General features: G+C 43.6%; 1 protein-coding gene across 2 annotated transcripts in view; it reads left to right on the top strand.

Moving 5' to 3' along the window:
• The window catches only part of P2RX5 (purinergic receptor P2X 5), a 91,380-nt gene extending 78,113 nt beyond the window's left edge, over positions 1-13,267 (top strand). For both annotated transcript variants that reach the window (XM_082245842.1, XM_082245841.1), the window contains exons 11-12: positions 3,984-4,066; positions 11,961-13,267. In XM_082245842.1, coding sequence (XP_082101968.1) covers positions 3,984-4,066; positions 11,961-12,057 — 180 coding nt within the window. In that variant the 3' untranslated portion in view covers positions 12,058-13,267. The remainder of the gene's footprint in view (positions 1-3,983; positions 4,067-11,960) is intronic.
• The last annotated feature ends 9,852 nt before the right edge of the window (positions 13,268-23,119 follow it).

Below are 23,119 nucleotides of genomic sequence, written 5' to 3'. Positions count from 1 at the left end.
GCAGTGATGAAATGGATGTCTTTGGTATAAAAGTGTTTTTATCCTTTAAACAACAGATAACAGAAGGAATAAAACAGATGTCATGGAAAAGGAAATGCTACTTTACAATATACAGAATGTAATGTACAGAGTAGGGGCAGAGGCAGCCATTGCTAGGCCATTTGACCCCACAGGCCCATAGGCAGTGACCTCTTCACCATAGCTATCACAAAGATGACAGAGATCAAATCCCAACTCCATCTCAGGCAAAAATAATAGGAAAAAATCCCTCTCCAGTATGAGTTTAAAGTAAAAAAAAAATAAAATAAATGCAGCTCAAGCTACAAATCTCACCTTACCGCTGGCTCTGTCCCCTGCAGACTTACCTACTCACTGATCTAAGATGGCTTTTTTGGGGATACAGCACCAAATTCATTAGTTATGTGTAATGGTGTGTATCCCATTACCTGCATTCAGCAACTTCTTGGTTAAATCTTCTCTTCAATGCCTTCTTCCTAATGCCAGGTACTGCCCTGAGTGGCTATCTTCTGGCGCTGTAAGAGGTAAAAGCTGCCGCTGGTCTTCTGAAAACTTGCACCATTTACCTGCTCCCTTTTGCCCTCTTCGCTATTCACAAAACTCATATTACTATTCTTCTACAATGCATTGCATTCTGTGAATGCAGGAGGAACAATTGAATGACAGGATCTCCATCGCCCATTAACAGGGGGCAGATGAGTGGCGCAACTTTTCAGACCAGTATTTCCCACAGCGCCAGAAGATAGTGGCTCAGAGCAGTATTTGGTGGCTATGAAGGAGGCATTAAAGGGAAGATTTTTTAAATAATGTATTTGAGAATGTAAGTATGCCATAGCACAGTTAGCTGGGCTGCAAATGGCTCTGGGGAAACAGAGTTGTAGAGCTAAAACTACCCTCTGACAGCTTATGTTGTCAGCTACTTGTTAGGTTTCAATTAATGGCAATTAATTGGACCAACAGTTTCCCTTTGAAGTTGCTTAATAGGTCTGTTGTTATTGATTTCTTAGTGGTAACTTCATGTTCTGATTATTTTATCCTCCACACACAAGTGCATCTCATAAAATTAGAATATCATCAACTCAATTCAAAAAGTGAAACTCATATATTATATAGATGTGTTACACACAGAGTGATATATTTCAATAATTTCTTTCTTTTAATTTTGATGATTATGGCTTATAGCTAGTGAAAACCCAAAATCCAGTATCTCAGAAAATTACAAAATTGTGTAGCACTACTCCCAAGGGAGCTGCTGAGTACAGGTTCCCCTGGGTTACCATTAGCAACAGTAGAACAATCTGGTATTTCTCCAAGTGTTTTTACCTTTAGACAAGAATTAGTCCAGTTTCTTTGGTTTTTATGGTTTATTAGGAACTTTGATAGGAGAAGGGATGAGTGGGATACTCCATTGGAATAGAACTATGCACAATAGGCAGGGACGCCTTGAATAAATGCTGGTTATCGCTGGTTAAGGCTGAGTAGCGCTTAGTAACACTGAAATTAAGCTAGTCACGGCTAGGCTGCTGGTTTCAGTTTGTCACGAGCTGTGACGCAGAACTGAAGGAATTCTCTGAGGTAATCTGTACTCAGAAGTAATCTGTATTCTGAAGTAATCTGTATTCTGAAGTAATCTGTACTCTGAAGTAATCTGTATTCTGAAGTGATCTGTACTCTGAAGTAATCTGGACTGTACTGCTGAACAACTTCAGGGCCCTTCCTGGCACCCCCTTTGTTCCTAATCTTCAGGGTCAACTACACGGCACCCCATTTCCTGTAACAATCTGAGTGAGCTGACTCCTTGCTCCCCTGACTTCTCTGGAGTGGTCCCCTCTCTTAGGCAGACCCCTAGGCAGATCCTTTAGTACTCATGATACTGTTTTTCCCAAAGTCCTCTGCCCAACAGCTCCACTGGTCAGCACACTGGATCCTCTGCAGCCCAGCTCCACTCCTGGTCTCTAGGCCGACCCCCTGGACCACCTTCCTCACTCTGCAGGAGGAGAGACAGCCGGCCACTTCCTCCTGGGACTTTGCTCCCACCAAAAGACACCCTGCCTCATGCGCTCCCTGTTTTTATCACCAATCCCATCATGCACCTCTCCAGGTGCCAACCCACTGGGACAGTTACAAAAGCTTGTGTATCATTGGCAAGGTTTCCTCCACTGTCCTAAAGGCCTCCCCATTGGACACAGTGGGGACACTCACCCAGACCAGATGAATACACACTGAGCACAGAGAGCAGGCCTAACTAAAGACCAAAAAAAAAAATGATATTAGGGGGCACACCCTAAAAACGCACAATTCTCTGGTTGGTGCTGCTAAAAGACCAATATACAAATTGAACAATATAATAGCGCACACATACACAGAAAAAATTGTTTTTCAAATTTTGCAAGGCTATTTAAAAACACCTGCTCTTATACAGTAAATATGGGGATTTGGTCACACCATATGGCCATACTGTGCTTCAGCCCACCACTACGTCAAAGTACCCCATTTTCAGTGGGTCCTACACTATTCATAGAGAAGATAATCCCACTTCTCAAAACCATAGGGCATTACTCACTCCTGTCATGGGAAAAGTTTGCAGGCTGCAGACACCTCTGCTGAAACTGCAATGAAGGGACACCTTCTGGAACTACTCACAGGTGGACCATGCTGATGAGGTTTTGGTGTGGGAGAGTGGGGTGCTCCGCCCATAAGTCTGGTCAGGACTATATATGAAACAAAAATGATATTGGGGGCACACCCTAAAAACGCACAATTCTCTGGTTGGTGCTGCTAAAAGACCAGGCTCCCCTGATAAGCAGCAGGAGCATTAGATGCCTTTACCTAGCACCTGTCTAGGAGGGTGCTACATATGCATAAGACCAATAAAAAAAAGGATTTTTAACACAGAAATGTTCTTTTACTGAAAAGTACCTGTATAGTATAGTATGCCCTCAATACTTGGCCAGAGCCCCTTTTGCATGAATTACTGCATCAATACGCCGTGGTAAGGAGGCGATCAGTCTGTGAATCAACACCAGCAGATGACATGGCTCCCCAAATCATCACGGACTGTGGAAACTTCACACTGGTCCTCATGCAACTTGGATTCTGTGCCTCTCCACTCTTCCTCCAGACTCTGGGACCTTGATTTCCAAACTAAATGCAAAATTTTCCATAGTCAGTGATGATTTTGAGAGCCATGTCATCTGCTGGTGTTGGTCCAATGTGTTTTATCAAGTTCAAAGTCAGCGCAGCCCTCTAGCATGAAATTCTATAGCCCTTGATGCTTCTCTCTGCTGATCAGCTTTATGGAGATTCTGATTTCATTTTCCAGCAGGACTTGGCACCTACCCACACTGCCAAAAGTACCAATACCTGGTTTATTGATCATGGTATCACTGTGCTTGATTGGTCAGCAAACTCACCTGACCTAAACCCCATAGAGAATCTGTGGGGTATTGTCATGAGAAAGATGAGAGACACCAGACCCAACAATGCAGATGAGCTGAAAGCTGCTATAAAAACAGCCTGGGCTTCCATAACACCTCAGCAGTGCCACAGGCTGATCGTCCCCATGCCACGCCGCATTGAATCTGTAATTCATGCAAAAGGAGCCCCAACCAAGTATTGAGTGCATTCTATACTGTACATGGACATACTTTTCAGTAAGCCAACATTTCTGTATTAAAAATCCTTCTTTTTTTTTTTTTATTAGTCTTATATAATATTCTAATTTTCTGAGATACTGAATTTTGGGTTTTTACTAGCTGTAATCCATAATCTTCAAAATTAAAAGAAATAAAATGCTTGAAATGTATCACCCTGTGTGTAACGCATTTATATAAAATATATGAGTTTCATTTTTAGATTTGATGTACTGAAATAAATTAACATTTTGACGATATTCTAATTTTATGAGATGCAACTGTACTCTTGTTATGTCTGGAAGTATACTATGTGTTCTCTTACTTTTTTAGGGGGCCTTCTTCTGTGACTTGGTCTTGCTGTATTTGATCAAAAGGAGTAATTTCTACAGGGACAAGAAATTTGAAGAAGTGAAGTAAGTATAACAAAGGTCCATAATGTTTCGGAACCACATTGGAATAACCAGACATATTATGGTTAGGTCAGTTTTAAGAAACCAAAAAAGCCTCTCTTCCTTCACTGATCAAAAATAAGGTATTTATTGTTAAAGTGGTTGTAAAAGCTTAGGATTTTTAACCTTAATGCATCATGCATTAAGGTAAAAAAACCTGCTCTGCTGCATGTGGTTCCTCAGCCCCCCCCCCCCCCTTATACTTACCCGAGCCCGATCCTGATCCAGCGATATGCATGAGAGTCGCGGCTCTCCCGGCTCTGTCCCGCCTCACTGCACAGATTGATAGCAGCTTACACCATTGGCTCCCGCTGCTGTCAATCAATTTCTGTAACGAGCCAGCGGGGGGAGGGGGGGCTTGGGCAGGGCCAAGCCACTCTGTCTGTGTCAATGGACGCAGGCAATGCAGCTTAGGAGCAAGCCCGCATAAGTGCCCCCAAGGAAAGTGGCTTCCTATGGGAGCACTCGCCGAAGAGGAGGAGGCAGGAGCGCTGCCGTGGGACCCCCAGAAGAGGAGGATCGGGGGTGCAATACCATTGCACAGAGCAGGTAAGTATAAAATGTTTATTTTAAAGAAAAAAAAACTGAAGGTTTAATGTTGCTTTAAATTTTGGATAGTGGACAAAGCCATGTAAATCATTCCTTTATGCCCCTTTGTGGTCAACTTCACATCTAGAACTTCAGTTGTACAGTACAGGTACACATATTATAAAGCCGCTTATTCCAAACTGCATACAGCTTTTTCAGGCTAGTTGGCCACCATCAGTGTACAGTGCATCCGGAAAGTATTCACAACGCTCCACTTTTTCCACATTTTGCTATGTTTTAGCCTTATTCCAAAGTTAAATTAAATTCATTATTTACCTTAAAATTCTACAAACAATACCCAATAATGACAATGTGAAAGAAGTTTTTTGAAATCTTTGAAAATGTATTATTAATAAAAATAATCCCATGTACGTAAGTATTCACAGCCTTTCCCATGACACTCAAAATTGAGCTCAGGTGCATCCTGTTTCCACTGATCATCCATTAGATATTTCTACAACTTGATTGGACCTGTGGTAAATTCAGTTGATTGGACATTGTTTGAAAAGGAACACACCTGTCTATTTCACAGGTAACAGTGCATGTCAGAGCACAAATAAAGCCATGAAGTCCAAGTAATTGTCTGCAGACCTCTGAGACAGGATTGTATCGTGGCAAGGATCTGGGGAAGCGTACAGAAAACTTTCTTCAGCATTGAAGGTCCCAGTGAGCACAGTGTCCTCCGTCATCCATAAATGGAAGAAGTTTGGAACCACCGGCACTCTTCCTAGAGTGGACCAAACTGAGCGATCGGGGAAGAAGGGCCTTAGTCAGGGAGGTGACCAAGAACCTGATGGTCACTCTGACAGAGCTCCAGCATTTCTCTGTGGCTTAAGAGAACCTTTCAGAAGAACAACCATCTCTGCAGCACGTCATCAATCAGACCTGTATGGTAGAGTGGCCAGACAGGAGCCACTCCTCAGTAAAAGGCACATAACAGCCTGTCTGGAGTTTGCCAAAAGCCACCTGAAGGACTCTCAGACCATGAGAAAAAATTCTCTGGTCTGATGAAACAAAGATTGAACTCTTTGGCCTGAATGGCAAGCGACATCTCTGGAGAAAACCAGGCACCGTTCATCACTTGGCCAATATCATCCCCACAATGAAGCATGGTGGTGGCAGTATCATGCTGTGGGGATGTTTTTTAGTGGCAGGAACTGGGAGACTAGTCAGGATCGAGGAAAAGATGAATGCAGCAATGTACAAAGATATCATTGATGAAAACCTGCTCCAGAGCGCTCTAGACCTTTGGTGAATGTTCATCTTCCAATAGGACAACAACCCTAAGCACACAGCCAAGATAACCAAGGTATGGCTATGGGACAACTCTGTGAATGTCTTTGAGTAACCCAGCCAGAGCTCAGACTTGAACCCGATTAAACATCTCTGGAGAGATCTGAAAATGGCTGTGCACCAACCTGATGGAGCTTGAGAGATCCTGCAAAGAAGAATAAGAGAAACTGCCCAAAAATAGGTTTGCCAAGCTTGTAGCATCATACTCAAAAAGGCTTGAGGCTGTAAATTGGTGCCAAAGGTGCTTCAACAAAGTATTGAGCAAAGGCTGTGAATACTTATGTACATGTGATTTTTTATTTTTTTTTTATTTTTAATGAATTTGCAAAGATTTCAAACAAACTTCTTTCACATTGTCATTATGGGGTATTGTTTGTAGAATTTTTAGGAAAATAATGAATTTAATCCATTTTTGGAATAAGGCTGTAACATAACAAAATGTGGAAAAAGTGAAGCACTATGAATACTTTCTGGATGCACTGTAGTGTATAGAAACCATGGCTCCTATGAAGTAGAGCACAACAGAACAACCAAAAGCTGCCTGTACACATTAATGCTGCAGCTGTACACTGGTAACCTCACATCCAAGCGTTTGCTTAGGTACATGTCCATGGCAGCCCTGGACCCAAACTGTCTGTATCCAGGGCTACACATCTATCCCTGTGCGCAAGTAAATGATCATATATGCAGTTATCAGCATACAGAAGCAGCCTAATGGAAATAATAAGTGACACAGTGCTGCAATCTCCTCCATTTATTCTAATCAATAGAACTTAATAATTTAATACTCAAATGTCCATAGTGAATAAATCATATTAACTTAAAAAAAAGTGCATAAAAATAAATTAATAAATGTCTTCTAATAAACAATCCAGCCAACAGTCCACGTGAAACAGAACATGCAATTATAGTATTCAAGTGTCGTATGTCTTCACAATTTTCTGTGATGTTACCAACCACCATGTGATGTGCCCTCCACCGCCATAATGTATCTTACCTCAATATTTATGACCTATTATCAATTTGATCAAAATACCATTGTCCCTTTAAGGGTAATAGCTCCAATATTGTAGATCGCCAGGATCCTGCACCACCTTTACCACATCACATATGCCTTGCCATATATTCAGAGATAAGTGCTGTACTTAACATTTATTCATTTATTTTTATGCACTTTTTTAAGTTAATATGATTTATTTACTATGGACATGGTAAATGAGCCCTAAGAGGAAAGTTCTTAAAGTGGTTGTAAATCTCAGACTTGAAACATAGAAACATAGAATGTGTCGGCAGATAAGAACCATTTGGCCCATCTAGTCTGCCCAATATATCTGAATCCTATGAATAGTCCCTGGCCCTATCTTATATGAAGGATAGCCGCCTTATGCCTATCCCATGCATGCTTAAACTCCTTCACTGTATTTGCAGCTACCACTTCTGCAGGAAGGTTATTCCATGCATCCACTACTCTCTCAGTAAAGTAATACTTGCTCATATTACTTTTAAACCTTTGCCCCTCTAATTTAAAACTGTGTCCTCTTGTGGTAGTTTTTCTTCTTTTAAATATGCTCTCCTCCTTTACCGAGTTGATTCCCTTTATGTATTTAAAAGTTTCTATCATATCCCCTCTGTCTCTTCTTTCTTCCAAGCTATACATGTTAAGGTCCTTTAACCTTTCCTGGTAAGTTTTTTCCTGCAAACCATGTACTAGTTTAGTAGCTCTTCTCTGAACTCTCTCTAGAGTATCTATATCCTTCTGGAGATGTGGCCTCCAGTACTGCGCACAATACTCCAAGTGAGGTCTCACCAGTGTTCTGTACAGCGGCATAAGCACTTCTCTCTTTCTACTGCTTATACCTCTCCCTATACATCCAAGCATTCTGCTGGCATTTCGTGCTGCTCTATTACATTGTCCTCCCACCTTTAAGTCTTCTGAAATAATTACTCCTAAATCCCTTTCCTCAGATACTGAGGTCAGGACTGTGTCAAATATTCTATATTCTGCCCTTGGGTTTTTACGCCCCAGGTGATAATGGTGAAATATGAACAAAGCACATCCCTCTATGATGTTGTGTACTTGTCTCAATTAGGAGCACTAAGTGTCACTTTTTTTTTTTGCTGCTTCCTCTGCTATCAGCATGAATCACTTCTGACAAGTTTTCCTGACACCAAGAGAAAAAGGGTGACGGGGAAGGGGCCTCCAGCTGATTGACAGCCTCAGATCTGTTCCGATGTGCTGTGTGGAGGGGGATGTATCCTTTCCCTCCAATCAGCTCTGCAATATGTAATTTCAGCTCTCTGCCTCCTTTTTCTGAACTCTCACACAAGCTTTAAAATTCAGCACTTTGAACGGATTTAGAGAAGAAAGGCTGCAGATAAACAGGTACAACACATGAAAGAAGATTTGTTTCATCGCTGTGTATCACCTGTAAAGATTTCAGGGCCGGTGCAAGGAATTTTGTCTACTTAGGTAAAAGTGCTTTTTTCCACCACCACCACCGCCCCCCATCCCGTCCATAGAGCACCCCTTATGTGTTCGATCTTCCCTGCTCCAGCATGTCCAGGCTCTGACAGCTCCATTGCTCTCCAGCAGGCACCCTGACTGTCTGATTGTGTCCTTGTCTTCACCAGGAACAATTGTAGTGGTCCATCATGCAGTATCTCAGTCCTCATCAGATGCAGAACAAGCACTGCACTGCTTTCCCATCTGCTTCTTTGACTACAAGGGCAGCCTGGTGTCCAGCTAGGGCAGTTATGTGGGGGATGTAAACAGGACCATAGACAGCATCGTCCAGCAGCAGCCTGCCCAGGGTGGCCAGGAGTACGGGGGTCTGGCTGGGGTGGCATAAATGTTCCATCACTTCTCCCAGTGCCCAGGGTTTACAGGGACACCTGATCTGCCTCCATCATCGAGTTGTGTGCTGGACCAGGAGACCCGGGCGTCCTTCTTGCTGGACTGTGCAGGGGTCTATGCCGTGGCCGCCATGCTTTATAAGGTGACGGGATGGGCAGACTAGACCAAGCCGCTTGAGGTTCTGGGAGCTAGGGGATGTGTGTATGCCGCTTGGCTTCCTGGAGTGTGGATTCGACTAACTGTTCATGAGCAGGAGCAGCTATATGTGTGCTGCCCTGGTCTTCCTGCTGCAGGGCACAGAAGGTGGCGGCGCCCCTGACTGATGTGCGCTCTAGGTCAGCGCCTACCTTGCCTATAGGTAAGGCCGGCCCTGAAGGGTTTACAACCACTTTAAGCATACACAGCTGTTGGGAAATGGTTAAGATGTTTAAGCAGTTTACTTGTGAAGGAGCAGAGAATAATGAGATGATTATGAAGATGATGGGATGCATGATCAGTATAACTGCATTATTAGACTGCTATGAGGGCAATAATAATAATGATGGTAATGATAATGATTTGGGTGAGCCTATGCCATAGTATTTTTTTTAGGTATTAATAACTCATGAGTAATCATCCCCTTCATGTGCATCCTGTGGGTCAGTACCCCACACCTAGTCCCACAATCAGTTTCTGGCAGTGTTGCCAACCCCCCGGAGGGAAATTTACTGGCAGAACGTCCAAAATTTACGGACAGCACCAATTTTTTACGGACACTGAAAAAAGTACCTAAAATAACAATTTTCAGTGCTAAACCGTGCAAATATCAATATTTTAACTATAAACATATAGCTAGTGCTATTAGCAATGTGTTAAAGTTAAACAAAAGTCAAAAAACATATTTCTCAAATTTACATGAAGGTTGGGTTACCATAACCCAGCCAGCACAGAGTTCCCCCTTACATCAGAGTCTGCAGACTCTGGTCAGACATGGTACAGGGGGTGGTCAGAGACGGTACAGGAGGTGGGCAGACACGGCAGACATGGTACAGGAGGTGGGTGGGCATGGTACAGGAGGTGGGCAAACACTGCGGACATGGTACAGGAGGTGGGCAGACACTGCGGACATGGTGAAGGGGGTGGTCAGAGACTGCGGCATGGTACAGGGGGTGGTCAGAGACTGCGGACATGGTGAAGGGGGTGGGCAGACACTGCGGACATGGTGAAGGGGGTGGGCAGACACTGCGGGCATGGTGAAGGGGGTGGGCAGACACTGCGGGCACGGTACAGGGGGTGGTCAGAGACTGCGGACACGGTACAGGGGGTGGTCAGAGACTGCGGACACGGTACAGGGGGTGGTCAGAGACTGCGGACACGGTACAGGGGGTGGTCAGAGACTGCGGACACGGTACAGGGGGTGGTCAGAGACTGCGGACACGGTACAGGGGGTGGTCAGAGACTGCGGACACGGTACAGGGGGTGGTCAGAGACTGCGGACACGGTACAGGGGGTGGTCAGAGACTGCTGACACGGTACAGGGGGTGGTCAGAGACTGCGGACACGGTACAGGGGGTGGTCAGAGACTGCGGACACGGTACAGGGGGTGGTCAGAGACTGCGGACATGGTACAGGGGGTGGTCAGAGACTGCGGACATGGTACAGGGGGTGGTCAGAGACTGCGGACACGGTACAGGGGGTGGTCAGAGACTGCGGACACGGTACAGGGGGTGGTCAGAGACTGCGGACACGGTACAGGGGGTGGTCAGAGACTGCGGACATGGTACAGGGGGTGGTCAGAGACTGCGGACATGGTACAGGGGGTGGTCAGAGACTGCGGACATGGTACAGGGGGTGGTCAGAGACTGCGGACATGGTACAGGGGGTGGTCAGAGACTGCGGACATGGTACAGGGGGTGGTCAGAGACTGCGGACATGGTACAGGAGGTGGTCAGAGACTGCGGACATGGTACAGGGGGTGGTCAGAGACTGCGGTCATGGCACAGGGGGGTGGTCAGAGACTGCGGAGATGGTACAGGGGGTGGTCAGAGACTGCGGTCATGGCACAGGGGGTGGTCAGAGACTGCGGTCATGGCACAGGGGGGTGGTCAGAGACTGCGGTCATGGCACAGGGGGGTGGTCAGAGACTGCGGTCATGGCACAGGGGGGTGGTCAGAGACTGCGGTCATGGCACAGGGGGTGGTCAGAGCCTGCGTGGACAATGGAAGTGCCCTCCTCACCCCCTCACAGCAGTTTCTTCCTCTGTCCCCCTTCATATTAGCTCTCCACATCAGTGTCCTCCTCCTAAGTCCCCTTCACCTCTCCATAGCAATATCAGTGACATTACTGCAGAGTGAAGCTGTGTGACTCTGCCTGTGGAGAGGTGAAGGGGGCACAGGAGCAGGACACTGATGTCCTCTGCCCCCTGACTCATCTCTCTACTACTTCAGTGACAGTCTACGCTGCTACTGCTAGCTGAGTGTCTGAGCCTCGGTGGCTCAGAACCCCACTCACCAGACCAGTCCTCCTGCTCTTCTGTGTGCTCTCTCTGCCTCTGCTGTCGCAGCCTGTCTGCTCTGTCCACTCCACTCCACCATCCGTCCGTTCTAGTTCTTGTCCACACTCCACAGCTGCGCTGGAGCACAGACTCCAATCCATACTGCTGGCGCAGCGCCTGGCGGCCGGCGGGAAAATTTAAATGACGGCGGGGGGCGGAGGCAGGGGCGGGCGCAGGCGGGCCGTGGCACTTGTCCGGCGACGATCACCATCCAGTGCGAGTCTGCATCTCTCTGCGAGTGCGAGAGAGCTCGGGGATCTTCGGAACTGCGCGCCGCGCACGCGCAGTTCTGACAGTGCCGCCGCCGCCATAGATTTACGGGCACTTTTCTCCTGCTACGGGCATTTACGGGCAGGAGAAAAGTGCCCTGTTTTTACGGGCTGTCCGTAAATCTACGGGCGGTTGGCAACACTGGTTTCTGGGGTCTTATAGAAGATAATTCTAATAGGTTGTATTGTAAAATAATTTTCAGTTACTGACAGTAGCTATAGAAAGACATGCTGTTTAAATTAAAAAAGTAATAGATAAAAAACAAGACTATACAAATAGTCAATTTAACAGATTCTAATACAGCATATTTCTATTTACAGATCAGTCAAGAAAACCTTACAGGTAAATGGACAAAAGAAATCCAAAAGCCATGACGACATAGATCAGTTGAAACAGTTGCAAAGTATAGAGGCGTAAAGCACTGGATGACTGATGAGGGTCCAGATAAAGTGCCTATGATGAAGTATGATATGACAGGACATGCTGAATTCTGCTCCATTGTTGGGTGTTTTCATCAACCGTTCCATCCATAGCTTCCTACAGCGGCTGTTCTGTGTAAAGATTTGCTGCACTCTAAACACCTATTTATTCATGGGAACATTAGAGTCTCGTTCATTCAATACAACAGCCTGGCAGGACTCTACAGGCACTGTAATGCATTTGATCCATCCACTGCAAGCAATTTAGGGGCTCACCCACCTTGCTGGTTTGTCATTAGAGTGCAGTGTTGTTTTCCAGGCTTTGCACCACATCATATTTTATAATGACTGATCGTGTTCATTTTCTTCAACCATGGATTGGACTTTACATGATTATGCTAATCAGAAGCTCTGTGATGTGAAGAAGAAGGACTTTTCATTGGAATGTATCTTCGCAATATTTATTATATGAGCTTGCATGTGAAAGACCGGTGGGAAAAAAAGGTGTACAGAACCCAAACTTGTTTAATGTGTCATTGCTGCTTTGCTGTAAGATAGCCTACAAAGAGAAGCAGATTTGTTTTCCTCCAATGGAATGAATTCTGATAATGCTCCTGTTCTCCAACCTTTGTCTACAAGGCAGTCCCACTTTGGTGATCTAAAGGTTTGGAGTTTCTTTGGGTAGCTTTGGAGTTCTAAAGAGTATGGTATCAAGTACTGTAAACACGTCTGTCACTATGATGGGTACCAATGCCACCTGGCCTTCCACTACTGTCCATGTATCCCTATGACAGAACTGTTTGCACCCCCTTATTTTTTTATTTATCATAGGGATAAATGATGGCCTGAACCACACCAAGTGACACTGGAGGGGAGTGGACTGAGATCTGTTGTTCAGACTACATAACATCCGCCCAGAATACAGCACACTACCCTAAATGAAATAAACAATTGTGGGTAGTCTTTGTTTTTAAAGCAAACAGGTGAAATGATCATAATTTATACAGCACCAATATATTTTCCCGCACTCTCATAGAGTATGTAGAATCATTCATATCAGTCCACTGACAAACTGAAAGCATTAAAGAGAAAAATTCTAGACTAATTTTAGGGTTGTAAAAGCTAGATTGATATCCACAAAGGTGAAAGATCATTAGTGTTAACCAGATAATAATCCCCAGTAGAACAAATGTAACAAAAGAAAAAACTATTTTTTTTTAACATAAATACAATAAATATCAATGAATAAGTCCTTCAAACAAATGTCCATAAAGTGCCAAAAAAATTAGCTTTGTCTCTTCTCAATAAAAACAATAAAACATAACCCCACCACCAAAGTTAAAGTGTGAATCCCACTCCCTTCAGAATATCACTCACCGGACCCAACTGCCATTCATTCTCATGACTGGCAATGGTGCATAATGATTATAGGATTCCATCTCAGGAGTTCTAACATAACCTCCGACTCTTTTATCCAGCTCTCATGTTATTAAAGCAGAAGCTCCTTATTTGCAAATTTGGCATTTTTTTGGGGGGGAGGAGGGGAACGGGTACCTGGTTTTGGTACCCGCTCCCACTTCTGGCTTAGATCGCTGCAGAGAACTTAGCCAGAAGATTGGCCTTCCCTCACAGTCTTATGGGAAATGATCACGTCATTGACACACACACACACCTGCACAGGTTGAACTGGATGGATTGTTGTCTTTATTCAACCTCAACTACTATGTAACTATATCACAGGTCCCACGAGACTACGGGTGTATTCACAAGGCACAGCGTGACTGCACATGTGCGGTAGGGAACCAGCTGTGAAGCTGCAAGGCTTTACTTCCTGTTTCCTTTACTTCAGATGCCAGCGCCTGCACCGAAAACCAATTGAAGAATTGGCTCAGGTGAGGACATTGCTGAATCCAGGAGCAGGTAAGTGTCCCTATGCTAAAAGTTAGCAGCTCCAGTATTTGTAGATGCTAACTATTACATTTATTGAGGGGATCCTGGTGCTCCGCTTTAAACACATATGGAAGAAAAAGAGAAACTCCTCCAATGGTGTATTACTTTAAATTAACATATTTTTATTAAAAATGACTCACATTTAAAATCATAATAGAATAGCTCCTAACATAAAAATGCCATCAGGTTCTGTCTATAGTGGTCTCACCACCTCCAGCTAATTAAGATGGCCGCTACGTCACTTCCACTTCCTGTACTGATGGTTACGCAGGAACTGGATGTGACGTCAGGACAAGAAGTGGAAGTGAGGTAGCAGCCATCCCGATTAGCTGGAGGTGGTGAGACCTCTATAGACTGAACCTCACGCCATCTCTATGTTTATAAAAGCTGTATTTATGAAAGCCAAATTAAAGCGGTAGTATACCGCTTTTTTCCACTTTTAACTACAGGTAAGCCTATAATAAGGTTTACCTGTAGGTACAATTAATATCTCCTAAACCGACATGGTTTAGGAGATATTTGCACTGTATGCAGCTGCTCACGCGAGCGGCGCATGCGCTGCGAAGGTCCGCCGAACCTTCTGCATTCCATGCCGGGAGCTTGCCGGAAAATGACTCCCGCGCGCATGCGCGGGAGTGACGTCATCGCGGCTCCGGCCAATCACAGCGTCGGAGCCGCCGAACCCGGAAGAGACGCCGAGGGATCATGTCAGCTCCCACAGCGGTGTCCAGGAGTCCGTGTCGGGGCTTCATTCTAATATAAGTAATTCATTATGAGCTAGTATGCGATGCATACTAGCTCATTATGCCTTTGTCTTGCAGGGGTTTTTTTTTTTTTTTTCTAGGTTTACAACCGCTTTAAGCTTTTCTCAATCATGTTTCCTCCAGAGTTTACTAGGGGTCCTTTAAAAATTAACCACTGACACCAAATATATTTTTAGTTATCTGTAGGGGGGCATACTTCCCACTAGCCACCAATCTAAGAAGGCCGTTCTCCAGTGACCGCCAGTCTAAAAAGGCCCTTATGAACTGACCACCAATCTAAGAAGGCCGCTGCGCACTGACCACCAAGCTAAGAGGATCTTTCTCAACTGACGACCAATCTAAGGAGGCTCGTCCCCACTGACTAACAGTGTAAAGACCAATTTCAGTAGTGACCAGTTTAAGAAGACCCTTCATTATGCCCAACAGTGAAGGGGGATACGTCACTGACCATCAATGTATTTCTTCACTCATCCCGATGTGAGGAAAAATACTGCAATTTTCACTGTCTGGGTTTCTTTTTCTGCTATTATTATAATAACTTTCATTTCATTGATACTGAAAATAATTTGGTCCTGTAGGGCAGCCCTGGATGTCAAAGATGCTAATTCCACCATATTCCTTATTCTATTACATTCTTATATCTACAACCCAATGTTTATGCTAATGCACTGTGAGCTGTAGATAAAGTAATAATTAGCAGGGGTTCCCCCGAGACTTGTCCCGGTTCACACTTGTGCGATGCCGGAAGGCTGCGAACTCGCAGCCTGTTCCCGCATTGCAAACGCACATCTGGCAGTTCACACTGCCATATGCGATACGCAGGGGGTGTCAATTAAATAGTAACGACACCCCCAGTTTGATCGCATATCGCAGTGCGATCTGACAGTTCGCACAGGATCGGATCGCACAAGTGTGAACCACTGTGCGATCCCATCCTGATGCGGCTGGAAAAAAGGGTCCTGTGCGTCTTTTGTGCGGGTGCAGTGCGAATTTCAGCTATACAAAGTTTATGGCTGAATTTGCACTACACATCCGATCACATGTAATGAAGGAGCAGTGCGCTCTGAATTACATGCGATCGCTGCACTCGCAAGAGTGTGAGCCGGCCCATATTTCAAGGGTTTCTTGATGTTAAAAGGTTAAGAAAGACTGTGCTAAATAATCTGTTCAGGGAATATTACAAATAAAATGTTGGCTGTTTGACAAATGCTGAGTCGTGTCCAAATTTAACAAAATATTGTCTAGTGAATGTGTTCCTATCCTATCCTAAAGGAGTCCAAACTCCAAAGCTTCTTGTTCATTGCTAGCTGTAAAGTGTCCAGTGATAGTCCTTGTGACATGGCAACTCACTCTGTAATCAGTGTGTACAGTATTGCATTGTCATTTATAGCAACTCATGGTGGCCTCACTGGGATTGTATAATGAGGTAGCTGGAGGTTTGGATCCTTCTGTGCCAGGTCACATTGCTGGTGTTTGTGTCCTCACACCTAATTATCTGATGAGCAATCACCTATTGATTTTGAATATGCCTAACTTCAGTGTAGTCAGATAATTACAAGTAAATATGTGACATGTATTTACACTGCAAATGTGATTTTTTTGTTATATTCCTGGAGTTGGGTCTTAAAAGAGAAGTTTGGCTGAAGCTTTCTTGATCATTCTTTTTATGTGGGTCACAGGGGTGTAGTATTTCTGCACTCCTGGGACCCGGATTTAGCCAACAGCAGGCTAAAGCTTGGTGTCAGCTGACATCACAGAGTCGGTCCAGGCTCTGCAAGGATCCCAACTTTATTGTAGGGATCCACACAGAAGCCTGGACCAGAAGCTGGCTCAGCCTCTTAGTGCGTCACTCCTGCCTCCTCCACAGTTCGGTGCTCTAGTGAGTGCTGGAGGGGCAGAGCAGAAAGCCGGTGACTGACAGTCACCGCTTTTTGCTCAGTGAAGATGGAGAACTGAGCGATCAGCGTTCATGTGATCACTCAGTTCTAAGACTAAGAGCTGGCAGGGGGCAGTTACAGCATGACCAATCACAGCAGATCACATGACAATTGTAAACAATGGCTGGCCAATCGCAGCTAATCAAAATAGACTGAATGAATCCATTTCATTTAGTAAAAATGGTTGCTTATACCAGTGAAAGTCACTGGTATAAGCAACCATAATGTATAAAAAAAAAAAAAAAAAAGAGATCACTTTCCCAGAGTAGTACAATGTTACTATGATAACACTGTATTGCTCTGGTCACAGTGTGTTTTCCCTTTCACCAGTCAGTGTCCCTGATCACTGTTACATCATTTATATGATGAGGCTGTACTACACTGGTGATTGCATCTAAAAATTGAGAAAATGTTTGTTTTTTTTTAAATTTCATTTTCAAAAAAAAAAATAGTGACAAAATATTACAACTTCAAAAAAACTTGTCTTGTCTCTTACTAAATGCCATGGACTGTCCACTTTCCAAAAATGGGTCATTTGGGGGGTATTTGTACTGTCCTGGCATTTTCGGGCCTCAAGAAATAAAATAAGGCCATCAGTACATCAGGAATGTTCAATTTTCCATATACCATAGTTTGTGGACTCTATAACTTTCCTACAAACTAAGGTCATTGTAGCCGTATTAGTGCACTTGCGACAGTGACAATTGAGCACTGTCCGTGATACTTTTTTTATTTGCACTAACATACAAATTTTTCAGGACTGTCCTGAAAAATTGTATGTTAGTGCAAATAAAAAAAGTATCACGGACAGTGCTCAATTGTCTCTACAGACTAAACAATATACGGTACACGGATTTGGGGGTTTTTTTTTCAAAAAAGAAAAGTAGCAGAATACAGTTTGGTTTAAAATTTATGAAGAAAGATTATTTGTTTGCAAAATTTTATAATAGAAACAAAGAAAAATGCATTTTTTAAACTTTTTTCATTTGTTTAGCAAAAAATAAAAAACCTAATGTTAATTAAATACCACCAAAAGAAAGCTATATTTGTTTGAAAGAAATGGGTACAGTGTTGCATGACCACACAATTGTCATTCACAGTGTGACAAAGCTGAAAGCAGAAAATTAGCCAGGACAGGAAGGGGGTGAAAGTGCCCGGTATTGAGGCGGTTAAGTATAAGACTGTTGACTGCTGTAGATTAAGGCTGGGTTCACACTAATGCAACACCAGACATCGCATGTGATTACATGCAATGTCTGTAAAATGTGAATTCAGCCATATAGTTTGTATGGCTGAAATCGTATCGCATTCGGACCAGAATAGCAAGATCCTTTTTTTGATCCACACTGGAATCGGATCGCATGGGTGTTCAGACCCATGCCATCCGATTCCCATCATATTTCACAGTCCGCACTGCGTTCTACGAACCAATTTGGGGATGTCATTAACTTTACATTGACATTGACACTGCAGTTCGTAGAGAGTAGTGTGAACTGCCTGTGAGTCTGATACAATGTGGGAACCCGCACTGGAATAACTGTGGTTCGCAGCAGTGTGAACCCAGCCTAAAATCTACAGTTTATGTAAAAATAAGTTGATCATATGCATACTTTCTATACCTAAAAATGTCATCAACTTTTATATTGAAATATTTGTGCACAAAAGTGGTACAACTCTCTTTGGCATACAGTGGTGATCGAAAGTTTGGGCACCCCAGGTAAAAATTTGTATTAATGTTCATAAAGAAGCCAAGGAAAGATGGAAAAATCTCCAAAAGGCATCAAATTACAGATTAGACCTTCTTATAATATGTCAATGAAAGTTAGATTTTATTTCCATCATTGACACTTTCAAAATTACAGAAAACCAAAAAATGGCGTCTGCAAAAGTTTGGGCACCCTGCAGAGTTAATATCTTGTACTGCCCCCTTTGGCAAGTATCACAGCTTGTAAACGCTTTTTTAGCAAGCCAAGAGTCTTTCAATTCTTGTTTGAGGTATCTCTGCCCATTCTTCCTTACAAAAGTCTTCCAGTTCTTTGAGATTTCTGGGCTGTCTGTCACGCACTGCTCTTTTAAGGTTTATCCATAGATTTTCAATTATGTTGAGGTCAGGAGATTGTGAAGGCCATGGCAAAACCTCCAGTTTACGCCTCTTGATGTAATCCCCCGTGGATTTCGAAGTGTGTTTAGGATCATTATCCATTTGTAGAAGCCATCCTCTCTTTAACTTCAGGTTTTTCACAGATGGCATCAAGTTACCATCCAAAATTTGCTGAAATTTTATTGAATCCATTTTTCCTTCTACTCGTGAGATGTTCCCTGTGCCACTGGCTGCAATACAACCCCAAAGCATGATTGATCCACCCCCATGCTTAACAGTTGGACAGAGGTTCTTTTCATTAAATTCTGTGCCTCTTCTCCAAACGTACCTTTGCTCATTCCGGTCAAAAAGTTCAATTTTAACCTCATCGGTCCACAGACCTTGTTTCCAAAATGCCTCAGGCTTGTCTATATGTTCGTTTGCAAAGTTCAAACGCTGATTTTTGTGGTGAGGACGTAGAAGAGGTTTTCTTCTGATGACTCTTCCATGAAGACCATATTTGTACAAGTATCTCTTTATAGTGGAATAATGTACCACAACTCCAGTGTCTGCCAGATCTTTCTGGAGGGATCATGCAGTCAAACGTGGGCTTTGAATTGTTTTTCTCACAATCCTGCGAGCTATTCTGTCTGATATTTTTCTTGGTCTTCCACATCTTGCTTTAACTTCCACTGTTCCTGATGACTGCCATTTCTTAATTACATTCCGAACAGAGAATATTGACATCTGAAAACGCTTTGCTATATTCTTATAGTCTTCTCCAGCTTTGTGAGCGTCAACTATTTTCAGTTTCAGTTTTCTAGACAACTGCTTAGAAGATCCCATGGTGCTGATTGTTGGGGCAAGGTCAGATGAGTCTGGGCATTTAAAACCTTTGAGATCTACATCACCTGGTCTTCCCAGACAATGATTGAGAACAATCCATTACACTGGCAAGTCTCAGCCTTGCAAAGGGGGCAGTGCATGCTGTAAATTCTGCAGGGTGCCCAAACTTTTGCAGATGCCATTTTTTTTTGTTTTCTGTAATTTTGAAAGTGTCAATGATGGAAATAAAATCTAACTTTTGTTGACATATAAGAATGTCTAATCTGTAATTTGATGCCTTTGGGAGATTTTTCCATCTTTCCTTGGCTTCTTTATGTACATTAATACAATTTTTTTACCTGGGGTGCCCAAACTTTCAATCACCACTGTAGAAGTGAAACAGAAAGAGCAAATAAAGCAAACGCTGCTTCTGTATCCTACATACTAGAACTGCACGATTCTGGATAAAATGAGAACCACAATTTTTTTTCTTAGAATAAAGATCACGATTCTCAGCGTAACATCTTTCACATGCATAAAAAAACTGGACTAACTTTACTGTTTTTATTTTTTTCTAATTCATTAAAGTGTGTATTTTTTCTCCGAAAATTGCGTTTGAAAAACTGCTGTGCAAATACAGGGTGACATAAAATATTGCAATAGCTGCCATTTCTTATTCTAGAGTCTCTGCTAAAAAAAAAAAAAAAATATATATATATATATATATATATATATATATATATAAATAATGTTTGGGGGTTCAAGTAATTTTCTAGCAAAAAATACTGATTTTTAACTTGTAAGAAACAGATGTCAGAAAAAGGCTTTTACTCCTTAAGTGGTTAAACTGACCTCACCAAAGTTTATCCCTTTGATCTAAAAGAACTAAATGATACAATGTTTCTCATTAACACTCAGCGCTAAGCAATGTTGTGATTAAAAAAAAAAAAAACAGCCGGCAAAGTCTGAGCAGAGAACGGCTCTGCACTTACATGAATCGTGGAAGTGCGGGGTTAAGATCGTGAAGGGGGGGGGGGGGGGTTGAATCGAGATCGCAGTTTTTCAATGATTAGTTGTGCAGTTCTATTACATACTCATGTGGCCTGCCCAATGTACAGCTGAAGTTTACCCAAGCTTTAATGCCAATATCAGAAGTCGCAGAGGACTAAGCCTGTGCCACATTTAATAGTGTTCAGGCACCTATCCCCGGGTCAGAGTGATTCTCTGTGCTGGTGTTGACCAACCGGAACCGATCTCATCTGTTCCAGATGCCCTAAAGAGAGATGAGCTGGGATTTCAAATTCCCCCCGGACTGCTACACTGGCTGTGGGCACCGACAACTCATCACCCACCGAGGTAAGGACAGCGGGAATGGGGGGGGAGGTTGAGGTTGTAAGGTGTTTATTCTGAAAAGGTAACCTTACATTTTTAACCACTGCTTTAGCCTCATGCACACGGCCAGTTTGAGGCTTAAAGCGGTAGTATACTCCACTTTCTACCTTTTACCTACAGGTAAGCCTAAAATAAGGCTTACCTGTAGGTATAATTAATATCTCCTAAACCTGCAAACCTGTACGGCGGACCTTCAGAGCTCTTTGCCAGGAAAGTAACTCCCGTGTGACATCATAGCAACTCCGGCCACTCACAGCGCCGGAGCCGCTGAATCAGGAAGAGACGCCGAGGGAACATGACGGCTCCCTCAGCGGTGAACGGGTGACCATGTCGGGGCTTCATTTTAAGGTAAGTATTTCATAATGAGCTAGTATGCGGTGCATACTAGCTCATTATGCCTTTCTCCTGCAGGGTTTGTTTTTCTTAGGCGAGTATACAACCGCTTTAAGATGTAAAATTCAGGCATATTGCAACATCTGGGAGAGACAACTACAACATACACCTGCCATAGTAATGAATTGCTGTAAGTAGCTTTATGCCATGCTTGCATAAGCTCATCTAGCCTGTCGCCCAGCCCAGATGTTGATTGAAGAGCAGGGAAAAAAGAAAAAGCTATGGAGCCACCGATCAGGGCAGGGAACTAGGTCCTTCTCCTGACACCAGGCAGAAAGAACAGAGTTGCCTATAGCAGAGAGGGAGTTTACTAGCAGCTAGGACTTCCCATAGGCGGTGCCATGTTCCTTTTCTACTTAGTGTCCTACTCCTGAAGGTGGCACTACAAACCTTACAGTGAAGATTATGGAGGAGCGTTGTTCATCAATGAATGTAAGAGCAATGCACCCACAATTTATGTCAGAAGCCTCAAACAACCCATGTGCATGTGGCCCATGCGCCTATATGCAGCTGTGACCCATAAAAGACAGATTCCTTGTCTTATTTTTAGCTTGCATCAAGGTTGGCTCCTCGGATCGTCACCTCCTCATCCAAACACTGAAAATCCTTCATGGTGTATTTGTAACTAAAATGACATTCATAGTGGAATAAGTTTGATCATTCATGTTTATTTGTATATTAATAAATACAGGAAGTTGTAAATTAATATATTATTTCGAATAGCGCAGCCAACTACTTGATTTGCATTGAAAAAAACAGCAGCAGAACACACTCTGTACCGCAACAAAACAGAATATCCTCCTATACGTAAAATCATGGATTGTAAACCCTCACAGGTAACCGGGACTGAGGGAATATTAATGTTCTCATCATTGAACTGTTCTGAAAATGCTGATTGCCTGATCCAAAGGCTTCTGTATTTTTATGGGGCACTGACCAGGAACAAATATGCAGATTGGGAGTTCTGAATATTTCAGTATATCCAAAGGACAGAATGAGGATCAGCAGGTTATTTTTAATCCTAAGGACTAAACAAATATAATTGCACTTGTGGGAAACTGGCAACAGCTGCAGATAACTGTTTTCTTTTAACCTAGTTACTATGGAGCTAGCATTCCTTTCCTAACAATTTCCAGAGAGTTGTTATGCTGCACTGTGAGATGCAGGGGGCGAGCTTGATGCTAAACTCCAGCCTTACCTTCTGTTTAACCAACCTGTACAGGCTCCTCTTCTGTACGGATATTGCTTACTCTGATTTACTGCACACTGAGATTCTCAGTGTGCAGTAGAAGTCGTAGCAGGTCAGATAGAGCCTAGCTCATATCCCAGCTGGAGGACCTCCAGCATCATCTAGCCTTTTTCTCCTTAGCCTACCCATTTCAATCATGCTCAGCATCACATGTGGGTGTGACCCTAAGTCGGCATGCAAATGAAGTCTGCATAGAAATGCTTGCCCCTCCATCCTGACATCCACCCATCAAGAGATATTTAAAGCAGAGTTCCACGTGTACCTGTTTTTGAAAGTATGTGGCGGTGCTGTCCCTGGGAAGTTTGGCCCCCTCCTCCCCCACGCCAACCCGAATGCGCAGTGAGCTTCGCGCACGCACAATATGGACCCACCCGTGAAGCCGCAAGGTTTCACTGCTGGGTTCCCTCATCAGCAATGGTGGCGGCAGCACCTGAGAGCTGATGGAAAAAATCAGCTGGGGTGCCGACACC

The sequence above is a fragment of the Pelophylax lessonae genome, assembly GCF_965119305.1.
Source record: "Pelophylax lessonae genome assembly, chromosome: 2".
Lineage (NCBI taxonomy): Eukaryota > Metazoa > Chordata > Amphibia > Anura > Ranidae > Pelophylax > Pelophylax lessonae.
The sequence above is the reverse complement of the archived record's forward strand: the minus strand, read 5'-3'. Positions and strand labels throughout refer to the sequence as shown.